This window comes from Struthio camelus, chromosome 12, assembly GCF_040807025.1.
Source record: "Struthio camelus isolate bStrCam1 chromosome 12, bStrCam1.hap1, whole genome shotgun sequence".
Classification (NCBI taxonomy): Eukaryota; Metazoa; Chordata; class Aves; order Struthioniformes; family Struthionidae; genus Struthio; species Struthio camelus.
In genome coordinates this window covers 10,524,510-10,542,640 of record NC_090953.1, presented here as the reverse complement: position 1 = coordinate 10,542,640, position 18,131 = coordinate 10,524,510, and the positions used below count along the sequence as shown (strand labels likewise).

Genomic DNA, 18,131 nt, shown 5'->3' with positions numbered 1-18,131 from the left:
AGATGGATGCTGGCAATTGACCAAAAACTGCAAAATACTCCCTCCCTCCCCTGTTATACACCAATCTGGTTCTGATACTGTCAGCAAAATAGAAATGTCAAGTTTTCAGAGGGTCTGAGAAAAAAAGAGCTTACTGGAAATCACAGTTACCTTTCTAATGAAAAGATTTCTAAGGCCAAACTAATGATAATAAAAACAAACTGCAATAATCTATTGTCTTGAAGTATGAATTAAACAAACACTAATTCTGTAATAATATATAAAGCACAGAAATCTCTGGTGGGAGAATCCTGAACTGTCGTAAACCAGTGCTCACAAACAGGATAACACAAAAAAGATTCAAAGCTCATGTTTAGCCTCTACTTTTTTTTACATTCTCTGGAAATAAAAACCACCTGGTGCATAGCTAAACCATTTACTTCAGTCTTTTATTTCACAATCGAAATAACAGCCCCAATCACATTGCTACTGTACTGAACAAAAATATACAAAGAAGGAATTGCCTACTAAAGGAACAGCACAGTATTTTCATATTGAACACAGGTCCAGGCAAACAGGAACTCTTCACTTCTAATCTACGCTTTTTTCATCGTCCTGTGGCGTGACCTTGAGAAAATCATGTAGGTCCCTGATCATCCCGCACACCATTTATGCATATGCCTAATATCAAGTAGTTACAAGGAAGTCCCCAGCAATTGACTTCAGGGATACAACAGCAGCCTTTTCGGGCCTGATCTCGTTCCCACTGAACACAGAGAGGATCAAGTCATTAACTTGAATGTTAGTTAGTCAGCCTTTCTGAGCCTCCGGCTGTGTTCACACAATCACTGTAGAGACGGATATTTGACAAGTTATTATCCAGCAGCTCTCTGTCACTGTCTTTCAGATAAATTAGCGGAATCAATCACTTGGGCATTGGTGAAAAAGCAGCATATGTGTTCTCACTGCTCTTCTTGCACCACTGGTGCGGTCAGGCACAAGTTCAGGGTGCTGAACCATCTCAAAACTAGCCCCATACAAAAGTGATTAGGCGTTTAGCTAGCTCACCTGGCAAGTCCATCTGTGCTAGTGTCAGGACAGCAGGAAGGGTGGGGAGGAGGTCAGGGATGAGAGAAAAAAGGGAACAGGACCTCCCTCTTGGTGACAGCTAACCATCAAGTAGGTTTAGCTGTACCATCACATCCCCAACAAGGTGGAGCAGGAAAAATGACTGTGTGCCATAACCTATCTCAGGAATCCAGCATTCGTTTGTCCCTACCTGTGAATCAACATCTTAAATTTAAAAGGTCTTTAGCTGCTGTTTGAACAGAGTCCACTGCAGTAGACGCAGAGTGGTCATAAAGTCTTTGTTGCTAGCTCAGCAGTGGGGTTAGTAATCACAGTGATATCTTACACTTTCTCATAGGGACCATAGCCTTAATTTCACAACCTATTCTGTGAACACAGCATTTAGTTGTTTTCCTCAGAGAGGTTTTTGCAGTTCCACTTTTGCATGTTATGCCTGAATAAATACTTGGCTATACAAATTATTTTAAAACTCACTTCATACCCCTGGTTTACAGCTGAAAATCTCAACATCCAACACAAGATGGATCAACAAATCTGAACTTCACTAACTGCTTAAAACATGCTATATACCATGCTTTCCAGTGCAGAATGGAAGGTACTGAAAAGACCAGGAACAAGCAGAACTCTTGGGGAAAGCACTCCTACCCTAAGTCCTAGATCAATCTGAAACAATAAGCTCTACAACAGACTAAACTCCTTTGATATACTTGAGGTAATGGTGGCCCATTGCAAAAATGAACGCAGAACAGTAACTTTCCATATGTTCTTACCTTTCTGTTGTAACGTCTGTCTGCATTTCAGTACCCCAGTAGGGAAAAGGGCCAAAAATCTCTGTTGATGTGAAGTGGTGCAAATCCAGAGTTTATGGAACTTGTCTACACCAGCAGAGAATTTAGGTCACAAACTATATTAAGAGTTTAATTTTGAAACTCACTGAGTTTCAGCTAACCCTGTTCTCACTGAAGCCCCTTGTAAAATTCTTAGTGACCTCAAAAACAACACAGTAAGGTCCAGTGTTAAGCAAATTTGAGAATGCCAAACTCTGCATATGCAGATATTCCCCTCTTAAAACATCCAGTACTACAGAGGAGTGTATCTATTTTCAAATCAACAGCCCATCTTGTTGAAGGTAAATACTTTTGGTTCCCACTTAGCCCAGTGGGATCTATACAGGTATCTCTAAAACAAAAAGACAGCTTAACTCAGCAGTGAGCCATATTTCTGAAAACACAGCCAACAGGTGCTGTAGTTTAAACTACCACTTACGCAGCTTAACTGATATTAATTTATTAACAGAAATTGATTCATACCTTGCTGCTCCTTCTCATGCATAACAGAACAAATACCTTCAAATGAAAAATAAAAACTACTTCCCTGGACAAAAAAAACAACATAGAAATAAATAAATGGTGGAAGAAAGGGAGCAGGCTGCAGCACCTGTTGGAAACTCTCCCTCAAATGGCTTTGATCTTCGGGATGGCAGAATTCTAAAATGTCTTTCCCCAAAAGATCCTAGAAAAATAAAACAAAGCTGTGTAAAAAACCCAAATCACAGTAAAATCCACGTGCAGCTCTGCAAGTAATCCTTGCAAACACTAGGTGTATCGCCCTCAATGGGACTACTCACTTAACCAGGGACAAGTCCTACAAATAAGGTTTGTAGATATCATGGCCCACATTGTTTTGTACTGTTGCAGAGACATGTGTATTTACAAGTTGGTTTTAATTGAATTTTTAATATTGCAAAAATGGTATCTTGAAGAGTCCGATATCCTCTATTAAAGCTCATTTCACAGCACAACTTTTTGTAAAAATAGTTGTTATAAAGCTACCTAAAATCAGTATAAATGTGAAAAACAAACGATTAAGAAATAAAATGATTTTTGACTGTAAACTGCAACTGTTGAGACCAGAAAACAGTTATCATTGGGATTAAAAGGCAAAATGTAGTTATCAGAGAGCGCTGCGGTAGTCAGGAGTTCATCTACTATTCTACTCAGTTCTATGACTAGCCTTTATTCACAGGAGCAGATGTAAGCCTAAAGGAAAACAGATGCTATAAATGTTGTTTGCTTACTGTTCAACAAATTGTTGGAAGTTAAAAATCTAAGACCCTCTCCAAGCGCTGTTAACTTTTTATCACAGAAATGTATTAACTGGGAAGGTGTGTAAGATTTAAAGCAACTTGCTGTTAGAATTCAAGTTGTACTTAAAAGGGAGAAAGTGATTTCTCACATAACAAAGGGAAAAATTCTAAATTTTACAGAGGCAAGAACAGTAAAGAAAAGTAAACAGCATTTAGCACATGACATATGAATACTCAGCTAGAAATATTTCATGTTTTGCTGCTTTTACTCTTAATACGCAAACAGAATTTTTTCATCATTTCTAACCAGTCTCTGCAATTACAGCCATTTACTGACCTGCGGCTGGTAGCCAATGACACTGATGCATCTGGGGTCAACGAAGGTGATGACTCCATCAGAGTTGTGCCTAGACAAGAACTCAGTTGGGACCGACATGCCATTCATGTCCATGCATACTGGAGAGCTCGTTACCTAAGACCAAACAATCAAGTCCACAAAATTTACTTCACAGAACAGTCGCCGTAAGTCAAACTTGCTTATTCAGCTAAAGAAGAAAATCTGTTGGCAGACTACTAACTACTGAAGGAAGTCATAAATAAAACAACAGCACACATATATGACACAGGCATGGCTTCAGTCTAGTCTGCAGTGCAAAGATGTCCCCTCGTGGCACTTACCTAGGCTTAACAACATAGCAGGAAAACAGACATACCAGAAGTTCCCAAAAGGAAGGACACAGCAATGATATAATTAAGGCTGGGTTCACCTCAAAGAGTGGAAGCACCTTAAAGCTGGGCATCTTGGTGCCCACCCTTGTCAACCAAGACTGAGAGATTTCCAGAGAACAAGTCCACCGACCTATCTCAGGATGTATAGGCTGCTCTCTGGAAAAGACCAGCTCATTATCTGTCTTGCTGTCTTTCTATCTGGAGAAGGTCAGCTCATTATCTCATCAGAAGCTCTGTCTATCATTTTTATCTATCATTAATCATTTTTATCTATCATTATCTAATGCTCCTCAAAGCTCATCAGAGTGAATGAAGCATTTCCAGCTATATACCCTAAACCTGTGTAATCAGGACACTTCATCTCCTTTCCTAGTGGGGCTACAAATGAGACTATCCTTTTTCTTACCACCTTCAGGGTCATCTCTGTCAACAAGGCATAAACGCAAAAAGAACAAAATCTCATTTTTTGGTCTTTGCCTTGAAGCAGAATAGCTTCTACGCAGGATTTCAATTTGCGGTTACACAGCACAGTTTTTAATTTGTGCACCTTGACTCCTTTGTGATTAAACCCAACCCCAGAGCCTCCTCTTGCCCTCCCTGACATAGCATGTGCTGGCTTCTCTTATGTAACAGATGTTTTGACATGCCACATGTTACTAACGTGATTTTCTGGGAAACCATCTTTTTTGGCAGCTGTAACAACTGAATCGCTGCAACTTCCTTCTCTCCATTAGTGAAATGTTTTACTCTTGAATATAAAAGTATGATTAAGTTAAAAAATATCATGCAATATTCCTGCAGCTCTGCCACAATGGGGACAAACTCTGCAGAAGTGATGGCATGCATTTCGAGTAACGTGCAGGCTGTTCACCTCAAACAAAACTGGTTTGACACCTGTGCTCCAATGAAAGGGTCATTCTACCTTGTAAGGAGGACCGATGCCATCCTAACAGATGGCAATGAGTGCAGGCCAACAAGAGATCATGCAGTAGGCTCCAAGATTTTCACTACTGGCTGAATTCCCAGGGCAGGAAGATAAAAATTAGCCTGTGCACTGCGGTGATAAAAGAGATTCACCTCAACTGCTCTAGCTCTGGCTCAGAACTCTTATCAGCAACGGAAAAGGAAGAAAATCTATCACTTACAATAACCGTAACAAAAAGGAGGTAAAATTTTATTCCCACAGTTCCCTTCACTGATATCACATCTGAACGTGCAGTACATTACACATTGAGAATAAAGCTATGATTTGTGAAGTGCCTCTTGACTGCTTTATCTTTGTCATTTTCAAAATAACCTCTGTAATCAGAGTTTTCCAAGTAGATGATTAATGAAAGAGAGAGAGACTGCGAGCGTGCAAGACAGCAAACAGTGGGAAGCATATCACCGTCTTTGGGAGCCACTTTAACCTACCATCTACAGCACCTGTACCTCCAGGTTTTTCACTACCTAGAACATCCCAGCCCTACACCACCTTAGAGAATGGCATGTGTGTACATGTTCAAGTTCCAGGAGCATCTTTGCTACTGTTGTTGGGTTGAATACAAATATACGCCAACGTAACATTCTCATTTTGCTTTGCTGACAGGTTCTAAAAAAGTCATTGGCTGTACACAGATATCAGGGCCATTTATTTTGGAGGCATGTTAAAAACCACAGATCTCTGCACAAATCCTTTACAGCTAAAACACAACACTGATGATGCTTTCAACAGTAGCTTATATAAGGAAACACTTGCATTACCTGAAGCCTTCCTATTGCCACGAGGCAATATTTACTACCTTGTCCCACATCAGCATCTTCTTCTGGTATAGTCATTCCTAAAGAAAATAAACACACTTACAATTAGGAAATTAGAATGAATAGAGTTGCTGCTGGCTTGGTTCTATATAATTCTAGACACTCTGAACCATACAAAATAGCCTTATCGTTTTCTCTACGATTCAGACATTATCTCTGGGTTCAGGTCAGATACTCTTTCTCAGTTATAGTCTATCCTACGCACCGCATGACGTACACAGCAACTTTGGCTGCTGAAGACAAAGCAGATACACAAATTCCATTACAATGGACAACGGAAAGTAACATTCCCACGACTACTATTCTACAGCGCGTTACTGGAACCATGCGGTCACTTAATATGTTAAGTCAATGCACACTATGATCAGTTTTCTTCTGCAAATAATATATAAAAATCATCATTAAAAACAAGGCACAGTCTAGATTATTCATTAACTTTGTGCTCATACTTAACAGCTGGTTTCATTTTTTTTTCCATAATCGACTAAATCTGGGTCATTACGTTGAAAGACTGAAAAAACGTGGATGCTTTGCTAACTGTGTTTGTTCGTTTCAGTTGTGTAACGCGAGTAACTGTTATAAACAAATGAATAATTTCAAAACATATATGTGGATGTTTTCCATTCCAGTGTTTCACAAATAGGAGCATTCAGGAGATTAGCTCTGTTTACTTGCTAGTGGGCTAAGTTTTTAGTAAGGCTATTTCCCAACTAAAGTTTTAAGATAGCAATTTCCTATGAGGCATTTCAAAAAACATCTTCCAGTTGTAACACTGCTGACTTATTTTAAGGGATTTGCAAACTACTTAACAAGGCTTCTCAAGGAATTCAGTCACAACAGGCAGTGAATCATTTAAAATGCACTTTAAGGCACTAATGAATTTAATTGTAATTGCAAAGCAGCTACCAATTATGAAACAAAAGCAACTTTTTCCCCCATAAGATTTATAATTCCCAGTACCAGGCAATCTTTGGACCATGCAGGGGATGACAGCATACAACTTTTTTAAATGTTGTCTCTGAAAAATGACTATAAAAGCTGATAAATGAACTGCAGTGGTCTCTAAATGAACTATTTTGTACAAAAAGAGTTCAATCTTATCTGATGATCAGTTTCTAAATATCACTCTAGAGATATTTTTCAGTTCTCACCAAGCTATGTAATGAAGTAAAATGTACACAAGTTTGAAAGAAAAAAAATATATTTCTGTACAATGTACTTACCACCTCAAACTTTATTTGCAATAGAATTCACAGTTTTGGGGGCCTGACCTCATTCACAGCTAGCAACAGATAATTAGGGTTTTATCAGGGGATCTCAAGAGCTTTACAAAGGAGGAACATTACTGTCCCTTCTTACAAGTGGGAAACTGAGTAAGACTTAATTTCAATGTCACATGCACTAAGAGAGCTGGGAACAGAATCGTTGTTTTCCAGGCTAGAACCTTGCTATCCGGAGATACCAAATTTGGCCCTAGATAACTTCTAAACCTTTGTGATATCCCTCAATAAAAGCCAGGATACTTCCTTTGATATGCTTTCATAAAAGTTCTATGAAAAGATCAAGGTACATTGTATGGCCTCAGGAGTACATTTTAAGAAACCACTCGTTAAATAGAGAAGTTAAAAATAGCACTGGGCTGAATCAACACATTATTTTTCAATTGAACTTTTCATTTTGTGTTTCTGATAAATGTCCCTCCCTGAGTTACTAGGGACCAAAGCGTTTTTACTCAAGAGCCTCTACCCAGTCTGGACTATGCAAAACATCCTTGAAATGAACACAAGTTGCAGTTACACTTCCCGCGGGACTGTCCTGCGCTGCCTGCAGTTAATAAGAACGAGGTCCTTCAAGCAGTTAAACTACAAAGTGGTGTTTTGATGCTTCGCACACCACTAAACCAGCCTCTTTTCTGTTACATACTAGACAAACTACAAAAAAGACTCCAAACACAAGTAAGTTTCATGCTCTGAGACACCAGTGTACCACTATAAAACACTGACATTAAACTAGAGTTGAGAGATGCATTTTATGGAAGTAATTTTGCTTTACTTTCCTTGCTGTGCTTACACACACAGTTATTTCTTCAGTACAAGACTTAATAATCAGCTAACGACAGCTACAATATTCAAAGAAAGAGAATTTGGCTGCCTCCTGAGAAAAGAGAGAATTACCCTGGAAAAGAAGCAGCAAACATATCTACTGAAAAACGTCTACATGAGGCAAAAATTTGGCAGACACATGGTATCTGCTCAAATGTGTGGGGGCTCAGGGGTGAGCTCTGGAAACTAAGAGTAGACTCCTTCACATGAGCAATTTTCATCTCAAAGAGGTAGAAAATGGTTAGCTGAGAATTATGTGCAGTTTTCAGCGGATGTTAAATGGAATCCAACACTGTTTCACCTTACAAAGCTATGAATAGAGGTGTGAATTGAGAGTAGGACAAATTAAAGGACACGGCAGTTTCGAGAGGAGGACTGATTCTGATGTGAGAGAAATGCAGAAGTGGGCAAAAAAACCAACCAACCAAACGAAGAGTTGACTGTAACGTTTTGGCTGGAAGATGGCTTGTAGGGACTGCATCCCTTAGGGAGACATCTGTCACTCCTCCCGTCCTGAACCCCGCACCAGGGCAAACCTGTAAGTTTAACTGTTAGCCAAAAGAACAAACTTTTTAATAACTGGTGGCTGAAGTAATCACATTTACATTCAGATAGCTCAGTACAGGTGGTCTGATTTGAAGGATGGTGAGTGATTCTAGTTCCTGCCAACCTGAGAAGTGCTTCTGAGTGGACGCCTGGTACTTCTGAGAAGTAGGCTACTTAAATACAGAGGCCCAAGCGTGGTTTTAACGAGATAATTTGAGGCATTCTAGTTGGATAACGTTAACCAAAAGCTCCATTCTAAAATGAGGGCTTTCTACTTGAAAGGGACAATTTTCAAGTAATTTCCCTTCATTTCCATAGTTTTTTCAATCACTTCCTTAGTGGAACAGTGTTTTGCAAAGGACAGCACAGATACTCAGCTGGATGGCTTCCACTTTGCATAATCTTTTTGCTGCAGCTTTCAAAAACACTTTCCTTTTTAGGAACTTGGTTCAGGCATGCTACTGCCCAAATAAACTCAAAGCAACATAAACAATCTCCAAAATTAAACCTAGCTAAGAAACGCCATTCCTGATGGAACTCAATGTTGGCAAGGGAAGTTGTTGTTCTAAATTTCACTTTTTTTTTTTCCTTCTCCAAGATGGATTATATTAAGTCTGCATAACATATTGGAAAATTTATTAGTTGCGTTATCCCACAAGGCACACTATGAATAAAAACAATCTGCCTGGAATTAATCAATACATGACCCAGTGAATTGCTAACCCTTCCCTAAGCGCCTAGAGGAAAAAGATGCCAAAATGATTGCCTGCTTGCCTGCAATTTGGGTGCTATTATGGATTCCATGGGTAGAAATTATTTTCTTGCTGATAGTTACAAAGATTCTACTGTGCATGTGCTTATATATGAGATGCAGTTGTAGAGGAGATTTACTTTTGCTTTAATATACTTCGTATTGAACATACTCCAGTAAGGACAGGTGAAGAAAGATATGGGCACTGCCCTTAATACTGGTTTGTCCAGCTCTTGACAGAATGCAATACTGCCCCATAAGTTCATCAAGACATCAGTATTTCCAAAAGAAAAAGTTCTAAAAGCATCCAGGAGAAAGGCCATGGAACTGACCTTTTAGAAAGCATAAGCAAAATAAACATGAGTTATTCACATTCTTCACATGCAACCCTGAGAGAGGCTTTATTTCTCAACACCAAATACACGCTTCCCTTGGATAATAAATACAGTGCTATGCTTGTTCAGGTTAGTATCAACAATTTGCAAAGCTAAGCTTGCAACTGAACATCACAAATAAAACACTGTGCAGCTAGAGGTTATATTTAATTTCCTAGTGTCCCTGGATGCCAGCAAACGGTATCCCACAGGGCAATGGCATGCGTTTGGGTGGACATAAGGAAATTATTATTATTACGTTTTAATTTTCCCCACTGAGCTTCCAGTTGTCCCTACCAACAGGGCAGCTTCATTTTCTGCCTTCCACCTCCATCCCTCTGCCCTGTATTTTCAGCGAGACACGGAACAGTGTCAGTGGGTTTGTGGTTTCACTTCACTACACTGAAAAATAAATGATTTATGAGTGTTTACAAAGACAGAATTAAATCCACAATGGTCACTAGCAATCCCCTGAAAATGCCCGTCTCCTTCAGAGCAATTACTGATAGAGCAAAACTGCATCATGCTACCTCCTGAAGAAGCCTCTCACGCACAACAGTGGAAAAGGGCTTTCAGAAAAAAGTTCTGTGGATGTTTACAGCATACCAAGGAGCAAATCTTGTGAAAAAAATCCCAATAAAATAATGAAGTTTTTTTTTTTTTTAAATAAAGCCTTTAAAAATGACAGCACTGCAATGAATATTCAAGCAACTGTTTTGTTTTGTATTGGAAATGGGAGTACGCTGCACAAACGTCCACATTCTGGCAAAAACTTTAAAATAATCTAACAACTTTGGCATGTTGTGGTTAAGATGTTACCGTAAGTCTGACTTGGAAGACTAATATGTTTCTTTTTTTAAGATTAAAAAAAAACTAAGGAAGAAAAAAAAAAAGATTTCAACATTATTTGAATTCATCATTATTCTGGGATTATTTTTTATTTGAAGTTTTCGAAATAAGTATCTACTTAAGCCTTTTCTTCAGAATGTTGTTTTCTGCAGGTCCTGGCATTGATTTACAAAAAACTAGCAACATCCTGACAGACCATAGCTTCTCTCTCAACCAAATATTTTCCACCAATTGTTATGGCATGAAGAAAACTATTAGGAAAATATCATATGGACCACATAAGACTCATTTCCTTCCAGGAATAACATTCTCTGAGGAGGGGAAAAAAACCCCAGAAAAGTAAATGCTTGCTTAAGTTTAGAACTAAACGATCAGGAGAAGGTTAGCATTTCCAAGCTGTGCGCCTGGTTACCCGCCGGAAGCGTTCTCTAGGCTGAGCGTCCCAAGTTCTGCCAGCTGTGCTGCTTCACAGAAAACAGAGGAGCCACGGCTGGAATTGGTACTCGGCCAGTTTCAAACAAGGGGTGTTTTACCTCATTCAAAACAATACAACACTGCACTGTCATCGTTTATTCTAACATACCTTACGCTTACGAAATCAACAATGCAATCGGCTGGAAAGCGGCGCTGGAATATCCGACTTCTTTTTCATTTGTCTCCCCGACAAAGTTTACCCCAAGGCAGAGTGTCCACACGAGGCCAATATATAATTGACGAGGGTATAAGTGTGCCTGTGTCATACGCTGGGCTCTTGTACCGAGCTTAATTTTACCCTTCTGCTGCAGGCACAACGAAGGAAAATGAATGGACCGTTAAGAAACTCGGCCTGAATAAATCCGCTCCTGAAAGCGGCCTTCTCTGCGTCGCTCCCTCACCCAGAGGCGAACGCACTGCTCCAAGGCAGCAGCCAAACGGCTCCTTCTCCAGGGCAACGCGCAGCGCGTGCAGGCTGCGGCACTCTTTGGGTCTGCTTTGCTAGGAAACACCAGCGAGGCGGGTGCTCTTCGTGGGCCCTACATGTTCTGGGTTCGCGTCCGCGCAGAGGATGAGGCGTGACACTTCCTGCGTTTTCTCTCCCTTTTCTCATGCAATGAAAAGGGCTAAAGGCAGTCTATAACAGTGAAAAAGGGCTAAAGGCAGCCTGTCTAATAAGTAAGTGAGCTTTGCTGCTCCATAAAGGTAAGGGGGAGAGAGAGAAAAAAAAAGTGATTTCATGCTGACAATGTTCTTAAATTCCCTTAGAGATTGTGCTGGGAGCAAACAGTGCCACCAGACCTGAGCCATAACAGAGTTCTCTTTCTACTGTAGATCACTGAAACAAAACCAAAACAACCCAGTCCTTAAAATACCATGCCATACTGATGCCAGCTGGTCTAGTTGATTTGTTTTTACCTGTTTTAAATATTCAGATTAATCAGAGAATTAGCACGGACTACTGACAGCAGCAGCATCTTCACATCTTAAGTCTATGATATTAGATATTCAAATCAGCTGGTCTATCATATTAATATTGATCACAGAGCAGTTCTTCTCTCGATACTTCTGTACCGCCGCCGACTGCCTTACACTCCCTGCGGGACTAAATAAAAATGTAACACACTGGCCACAGACAATACAATGTAACCCAGAAAGAGACAACAGAAGGTGCTGAACAAATGCATATTGAGTGTATTTTCCAGATATTTGTTACTTTGTCTATGAAATTATGTATTACTCTCTTAAGTGCTTTACATTAGCTGCATAACTCAATTTTTGCATGCTCTGAAAGAAAAGGATATGGAGTATATATTAGAGTGTCCGCTTGGCAACTGAAAAATAAATGACAGTGATCCTTTCCCTGGCTGATTTTCAAAACATACGTGATTTGGCATGAACTCATTTATTCCCAATGACCCAGAGACTAAGCAAAGCCCAGGGGTTTGCTACTCTCTACCTGATTTGAACAAAAGTAATTTTATTACAGGGTAGAAGAGCTTTAGCAAATCCAATTACTCCCACAGTTATTTCATTTGCTTTGCACATTACGGTTGAACTGCTATCAGAAATAACAACACACACAGTGATGTTGCCACTGATTACTCAAAGTACTGGGGACCAATTCAGCCCTTAGATATCCCCATTCAACTCCCAAAATTAAGGGATACGTGACAAACACCAGCACAAAGTGGGGAAGAATGGGAAGGGAAATGAACACTCACGAAAAATGCCTTGATTCTGTACTATATACCCTGAAAAAGGCACCCAAGCATGACTGTGATGAGTAACAATTTGGACGATAACATAAAGGACCACTGAAATTCCACACAAGAGTGTCAAAAACTATGACATCCCTTAGGAGCGTGATACAGTTTGGAGGCATTAACATTCTGGAGGAGCACTGGGATATCAAAAGGGGAGCACCATGTGATCTTGAGGAATAGAGTAATAGAAATGGAATGAAATTCAACATTACTAAATGCACAAGCATGCACTTGGGGACTAATAATTGTCATAAACTTTCATCCCATTGCTATTGCTAGAGTTTGTATTGCTAAACAAAAGATCACATAACTGAAAATGATTTTTGCTATCAACTGGAAGATTTGTGTTGAGAACAACTAAGAAGGTAGCCTTGTATGCACAGTAGGTGATTTAGGATGCAGCAGGATGCACCATACAAAAGAAAAATAGGCAATATCCTACAGCGAGAGGAAAGATAGGAAATTCCACTGTCATTATACACCACTACAATCTCATCTGGAACAGTGTATAGTTCTGGTCACCCACATTTTGAAAAGTTAAATTAAAACAGGGATAAGTGCAGAGAAAAAATACAAGGATAAAGAGAAGAAAATAAAATGCATCACAATAGGGGAGATTAGAAGAAGTGGGCTTGTTTAACTGAGCAAAGTCAAGACTGACAGGATATGACTTCTGTCTGGAAATACACCAGAACGTGCGAGAAACAGAGAAATAAGGCAGGAAGACTCCTGTTTGACCTTAAGGGAAATACTAGCCCAAGAATACGCTGCCATGAACTGCTCATAAACTAATGAAGACTGGAAATTAGAGAGACGTTCCTAACCATGACAGAACAGTGAGGTTTTGAAAGAGCTGGAACAGGGGAAAATGCCTCACTTATTTTAACTGGCACTTAACAGCGTGATATTCCACTACAGGGCACTCAAAGACTCAGAAGATCCTTTTCAACCTGCTCCTTTACTGCAGTTGCCCACTCCCCCGTAAAAAGGACGACCGTCGGGTATACTGCTGTCATGAGTTCATTTGTTTGCAGCTCTGTATCAGAGGAATACGTATGTAATCACATGCAGCAGCCTTTCCATTTTAGCTGAGCAAGGAACTGGAAGAACCTCATTCGACCTGCATCTTTCTGTAGAGCTGTTCCACGTATCACAGCTAAATTCACTTATATTTGAAAATACTAGGAGAAAAATCATTCTCTTTGTGGAAGATGTAAAATGTTTTGTTTCATTCTGAGAGAGCAAATTACATACACTGTTCTGTTCACTCTTCTGAAATTGAAACAAAGTGGAAACATTTTGACTTCTATAACACATTGAAGTATATTAAATTCATTAGCAAAAGGAAGGAAGGTTTTTGTTGTCCGCACTGTGGTTTTGAAGCACAGACAACATATGATATAAATTACCCCTATTCTGCTTGGCTGCCAAAATTATAGAAACATTCATAAGCTTCAGTTTTCTCTGTACTGTGTGTGCGAATGTAGGTGTGCTTGTGCGTGAGGTGAGAAACTCTGGTAGCTAAACTATTATATAACCTTTGAAACTGCAATTCAGCAGGAAATCAACAAGAAGTTTACATTCGTATGCCGGAATCTGCTGTACACATTCAGTACAAGCCAACTTTCAGCATTCCTAATCTCTCCATAAATATGATTTATGTTTGTGGTATACGGCCATAAAAGAACAGGACAACTCATGGTTTGATTCATGCCAGCAGACAGGGTCATATTAAAAACAACTTCTTCAACTACTGCAAATGCCAAGGTCAGCCAATCCAGTTCATAATGCTGCCTGGATGAACTCCACCGTCTCCCCTTGTTCTATGAATTTCCCAAATGGAAATATTCCCATGTGTAATACTGAGTTACAGTAGGTAAATGTTTTTCTTCTGGAGTTCAAAGCAACACGCCAAGACTTGTTTCCCAGAAAAACAGCCTCAAAACAGAACTTGCCACAAAGGCTAAGCATTCCCCATTAGCACCCCCACTTTGAAGTGAAGATACATGCACCTAAATTGAAACTAAACATTTTCATACATCGGCGCTTGCAACTCAATGTTTAAATACAAAACCACTAGTTGTACCTCTAAACAAAAACAAGAGCTCTGTGTTTACCTTCTTAAAATCAGGCCATTTTTACGTAAGCTATCTGACTGAAAACACCTTTGGCCTCAGTTGCCGTAATCCCACGTTACCCAGGACAACTCTTACAGCTCTGTGGGCCAATGAAATTGAGAGCAGTTTCACATGGAAAGCCTGGGAGACCATGAGTGTGTAACAGCAGCTGATTTTTTGATATTAAAAGCTTCTCAAGATGAGACAGACAGGGTTACCCCACAGAAATTCAACCTGGTTCTGTATTAGCAAATGGATCGTTAACCAGGGTTTCTCCCATCTTGTTGATAGCACAGCATACACTGCCTTAAAGGAGATACACACCTGCTGGTGGCCAAGCCTTGATATAGCCAGTGCAATGGACAACAGCATACTGTGCTTCGCCTTCTTTTACTGGGCCAAGGCCATTCCTAAATGAAAAGGAAACAAAAAAAAGATGCTGACTGACACGCAGAACAGCTTTATGTTTTTAAACTTCTACTAATGATGTACAGATATTTGTAAGTTACGTTAGAAACAATCAACCCTCAACCTAGCGTTCTGTAGTCAGCTCCACTACCGCGCCATTCAAGCCTTATCTGTCTTCCCCTACACCTCTGGGAGGAAGATAATTAGTTTTATTTCACAGATGGAGACAGTTAAGACAAAAGAAGTTGAGTGACTTCCTCAAGGCCTGCACAAGGATCCAGTGATACTGCCACAGTTGAATTTAGTGGCAAGTTCTTCTCTCCTGTGACCCAGTGCTATTTATATGCTGTATGCTAATACAAACGTTCATCCAGGTAGTACTACTCGACTGATCATTAGCCCAGTGGAAAAGGAGCGTGCTTATGGCAACTAAGCGTAGCGGTAGATTAAGTAATAGTACCTGTATCTTTTTCTCATGGTGGTTATTCTGTTCAGAGGTAAATGATCCAGGGGAGCATTTCCACACCTAGAAGCAAATTCATATTTGAAAGGGCTCAAAAATGAATATAAATGCCTTGGATGAAAATGCTTTTTAACATCCTTATTAGCACATACATGCACACAGTAATAGATTTTTACTTCTGACAGGAAGTCCCAGATACACGTTTCCTTAGAACTTGCTGTTTCCACAGTCTGAGTTTTTTTGTGTGCATCGCAAGTATTTTCACGATTTTAGAAAGAAAAATAGAAAAAGCTATATAAAGAATCCCCCCCAAACTGAAAGACAACTTGAAACAGAAAATTCCAGGACTAGTTTGAGAATAGATGCACTGTAAGGCACCTCAAAATATTCTAAAATAAGAGTGAAAACCAGAGAAGAATACAAGTCAGGCCCCTAAATAAAATATCCACACAAAACAATGTCAGCGTACTGATAACCTCTCTAGACGGAGAAATTATGCATGTCATGCACTACCTACGACGTAGTAGACACTAACCTAATCTTTGCAAGAATGGACTATTTATAATGTTATGCAACTTTAACGCTTTTTCCTGTATGTTTTGTGATATTTCTAACCGGGCTGAACTGCATAATTATAATAATCCATTTGAAGCCAAGCAAATAGCTCAAAGTAAGAAAACAGAGTTCATTCTCAATGGAAAAAAAGAACAATAACAATGAAAAGCAATCACAAAGAAAGTTCACATAATTTAAAGATCATTTTTCCCACAAGGATTTCTTTTTTCCTAACCAGTCACTGCCAAGGAGAAGGAATGAACAGCTACAATAAGATCTAGAATTAGAAAAACAATGGGACTACTGGCATGTATAAAATTACTCTCAAGCACTGGAGTTTACAGAATCAGATCGTTAGGAAATAACTGTGATTTGATTTGTTGTTTTAAAAGCTGGAGAACCTCTGTAAACAGGACATTAAATATGGTTTTCCTTGCACAAAGAAGGATCCCCCTCACATGATCGCTACGTGCGGCTTAGAGGAAGAGTAAGCAGTGTTCCAAGTGTTTCTCTGCTGGTTGTATTTTTTATTCCTTGAAATTAGTAGTTAAGAGTAGCACCACTCCAGGACTGAGGCACTTCTGTCTTTCAGAGAGACAAATTGCTGCCAATCAGTAGCATCTCGCCTGTGCTGGCAACTCACTGGAAGATGTTACCCCTAAAAATGCATCTCAAGACATGTCCTAGCTCCTGGACCAGCATTAACCTTGCTAAGCGACATCCAAAAATCTAACTCCGTGCCGTCTTTGGCACCGGCTGTGTTTCTCCCTTGTTGGAGGAGAAAAGATGCCTGCTGATAAGCAAACATCAGACTTGATCTTTCTAAAGACATCTTTGTCTGAATATCACATTTTATTTACTAATAAACTACAACAGAGAAAAACATTCTTAACATGACTTGGGAGGATGTGTACATGATACTGGATTCATAATTTCAGCGGACAAATTTAGTTCCCATTCTTGCAGATTATAACCTCACGCACTGTGGAGCATTGAGAAAAGGGGATTTGAAAACAGGTCGTCTTTTCATAGAACAAGCCTGCTACGTTGAGGGGAGCGATAAAATCTGAATACCGTGTAGCCCCAGCCATTTGCTGCCATTTTGACATGTTCTGCTTGTCTGATGATCACTACCCACAGGGACAGAGCATTCCTATTCCATCCTTCTATACTGACAATTTAGTTAAATTACGGCCATTCGCCTGCATACATCGTCATAAAACAGACTGAAGACTAGAGCATGCGGCTTCTTTGCGTGGACCAAGAACGAGTAGACATAAAAGGAGCTATAGCTTTGAAATCTGATCTTGCAGGCATGGTAAGCTATACCAACCCCTTAACAAAGGAACCCAGGAGCCATACATTCAGCCTCCTCCTGTGACTGGAAGAGCATCCACCACATAAACAGAAGTATGGGCATCTGTTGCAATGTAACAAATATTTTGGTTTGTGTGTTTTGCTCCAAAAAAATTTTGCATAATCTGTTCTCAGCATAAATATTGGATATAGGATGCAGATGCAATTATGTACTTTCCCCAGTAACCCGACAGAGAGAAATTTATTGCAATAGCAATAGACATTTTAATCTAGTTAACACTGTAACAACACAAGCGCCCACAAGTCCTAGTCAGAAGCACTGGGCAGACACATCTCTAAGAAAGTCCAAGCAATACAGGAGAAGTTGGAAAATTGCAAAATAAAACCCTTTAACTATTACTCATTTATCTAGACTCGACCAGCGGACATCTGGTCGATTCATCCCAGGCTTAGGTTAATTCTTGCATCGCTGGCAAGCTTGCAACTGAATTCCTGTTTGTCTACAAGATTCTTTTAATATCATTGCTTTGCTGAAAACATACACAGAGTTGGGCTTTCATTACACTTGCAAAAGCTTTGCTCCCAAAATATTGATTCGAATAATCTGACTCAAAGAGACGATGATTTGCATTCCAGGGGTAAAGGTGTCATGAAATTCTCCGGGGGAAGCACACAACACATCACACTGATAAAAGTATCTTCTACATATATATAGGGTGCTGACTT

The 18,131-nt window shown here is 39.7% G+C and overlaps 1 protein-coding gene across 10 annotated transcripts in view; it reads right to left on the bottom strand.

The window, feature by feature from the left end:
* ARNT2 (aryl hydrocarbon receptor nuclear translocator 2) overlaps positions 1–18,131 on the bottom strand; it is a 139,454-nt gene that overhangs the window by 31,727 nt on the left and 89,596 nt on the right. For all 10 annotated transcript variants that reach the window (XM_068958365.1, XM_068958360.1, XM_068958361.1 and 7 more), the window contains 5 exons: positions 15,531–15,596; positions 14,987–15,072; positions 5,627–5,703; positions 3,492–3,626; positions 2,506–2,580 (listed from right to left, as the gene is read on the bottom strand). In XM_068958365.1, the coding sequence (XP_068814466.1) occupies positions 2,506–2,580; positions 3,492–3,626; positions 5,627–5,703; positions 14,987–15,072; positions 15,531–15,596 (439 nt within the window). The remainder of the gene's footprint in view (positions 1–2,505; positions 2,581–3,491; positions 3,627–5,626; positions 5,704–14,986; positions 15,073–15,530; positions 15,597–18,131) is intronic.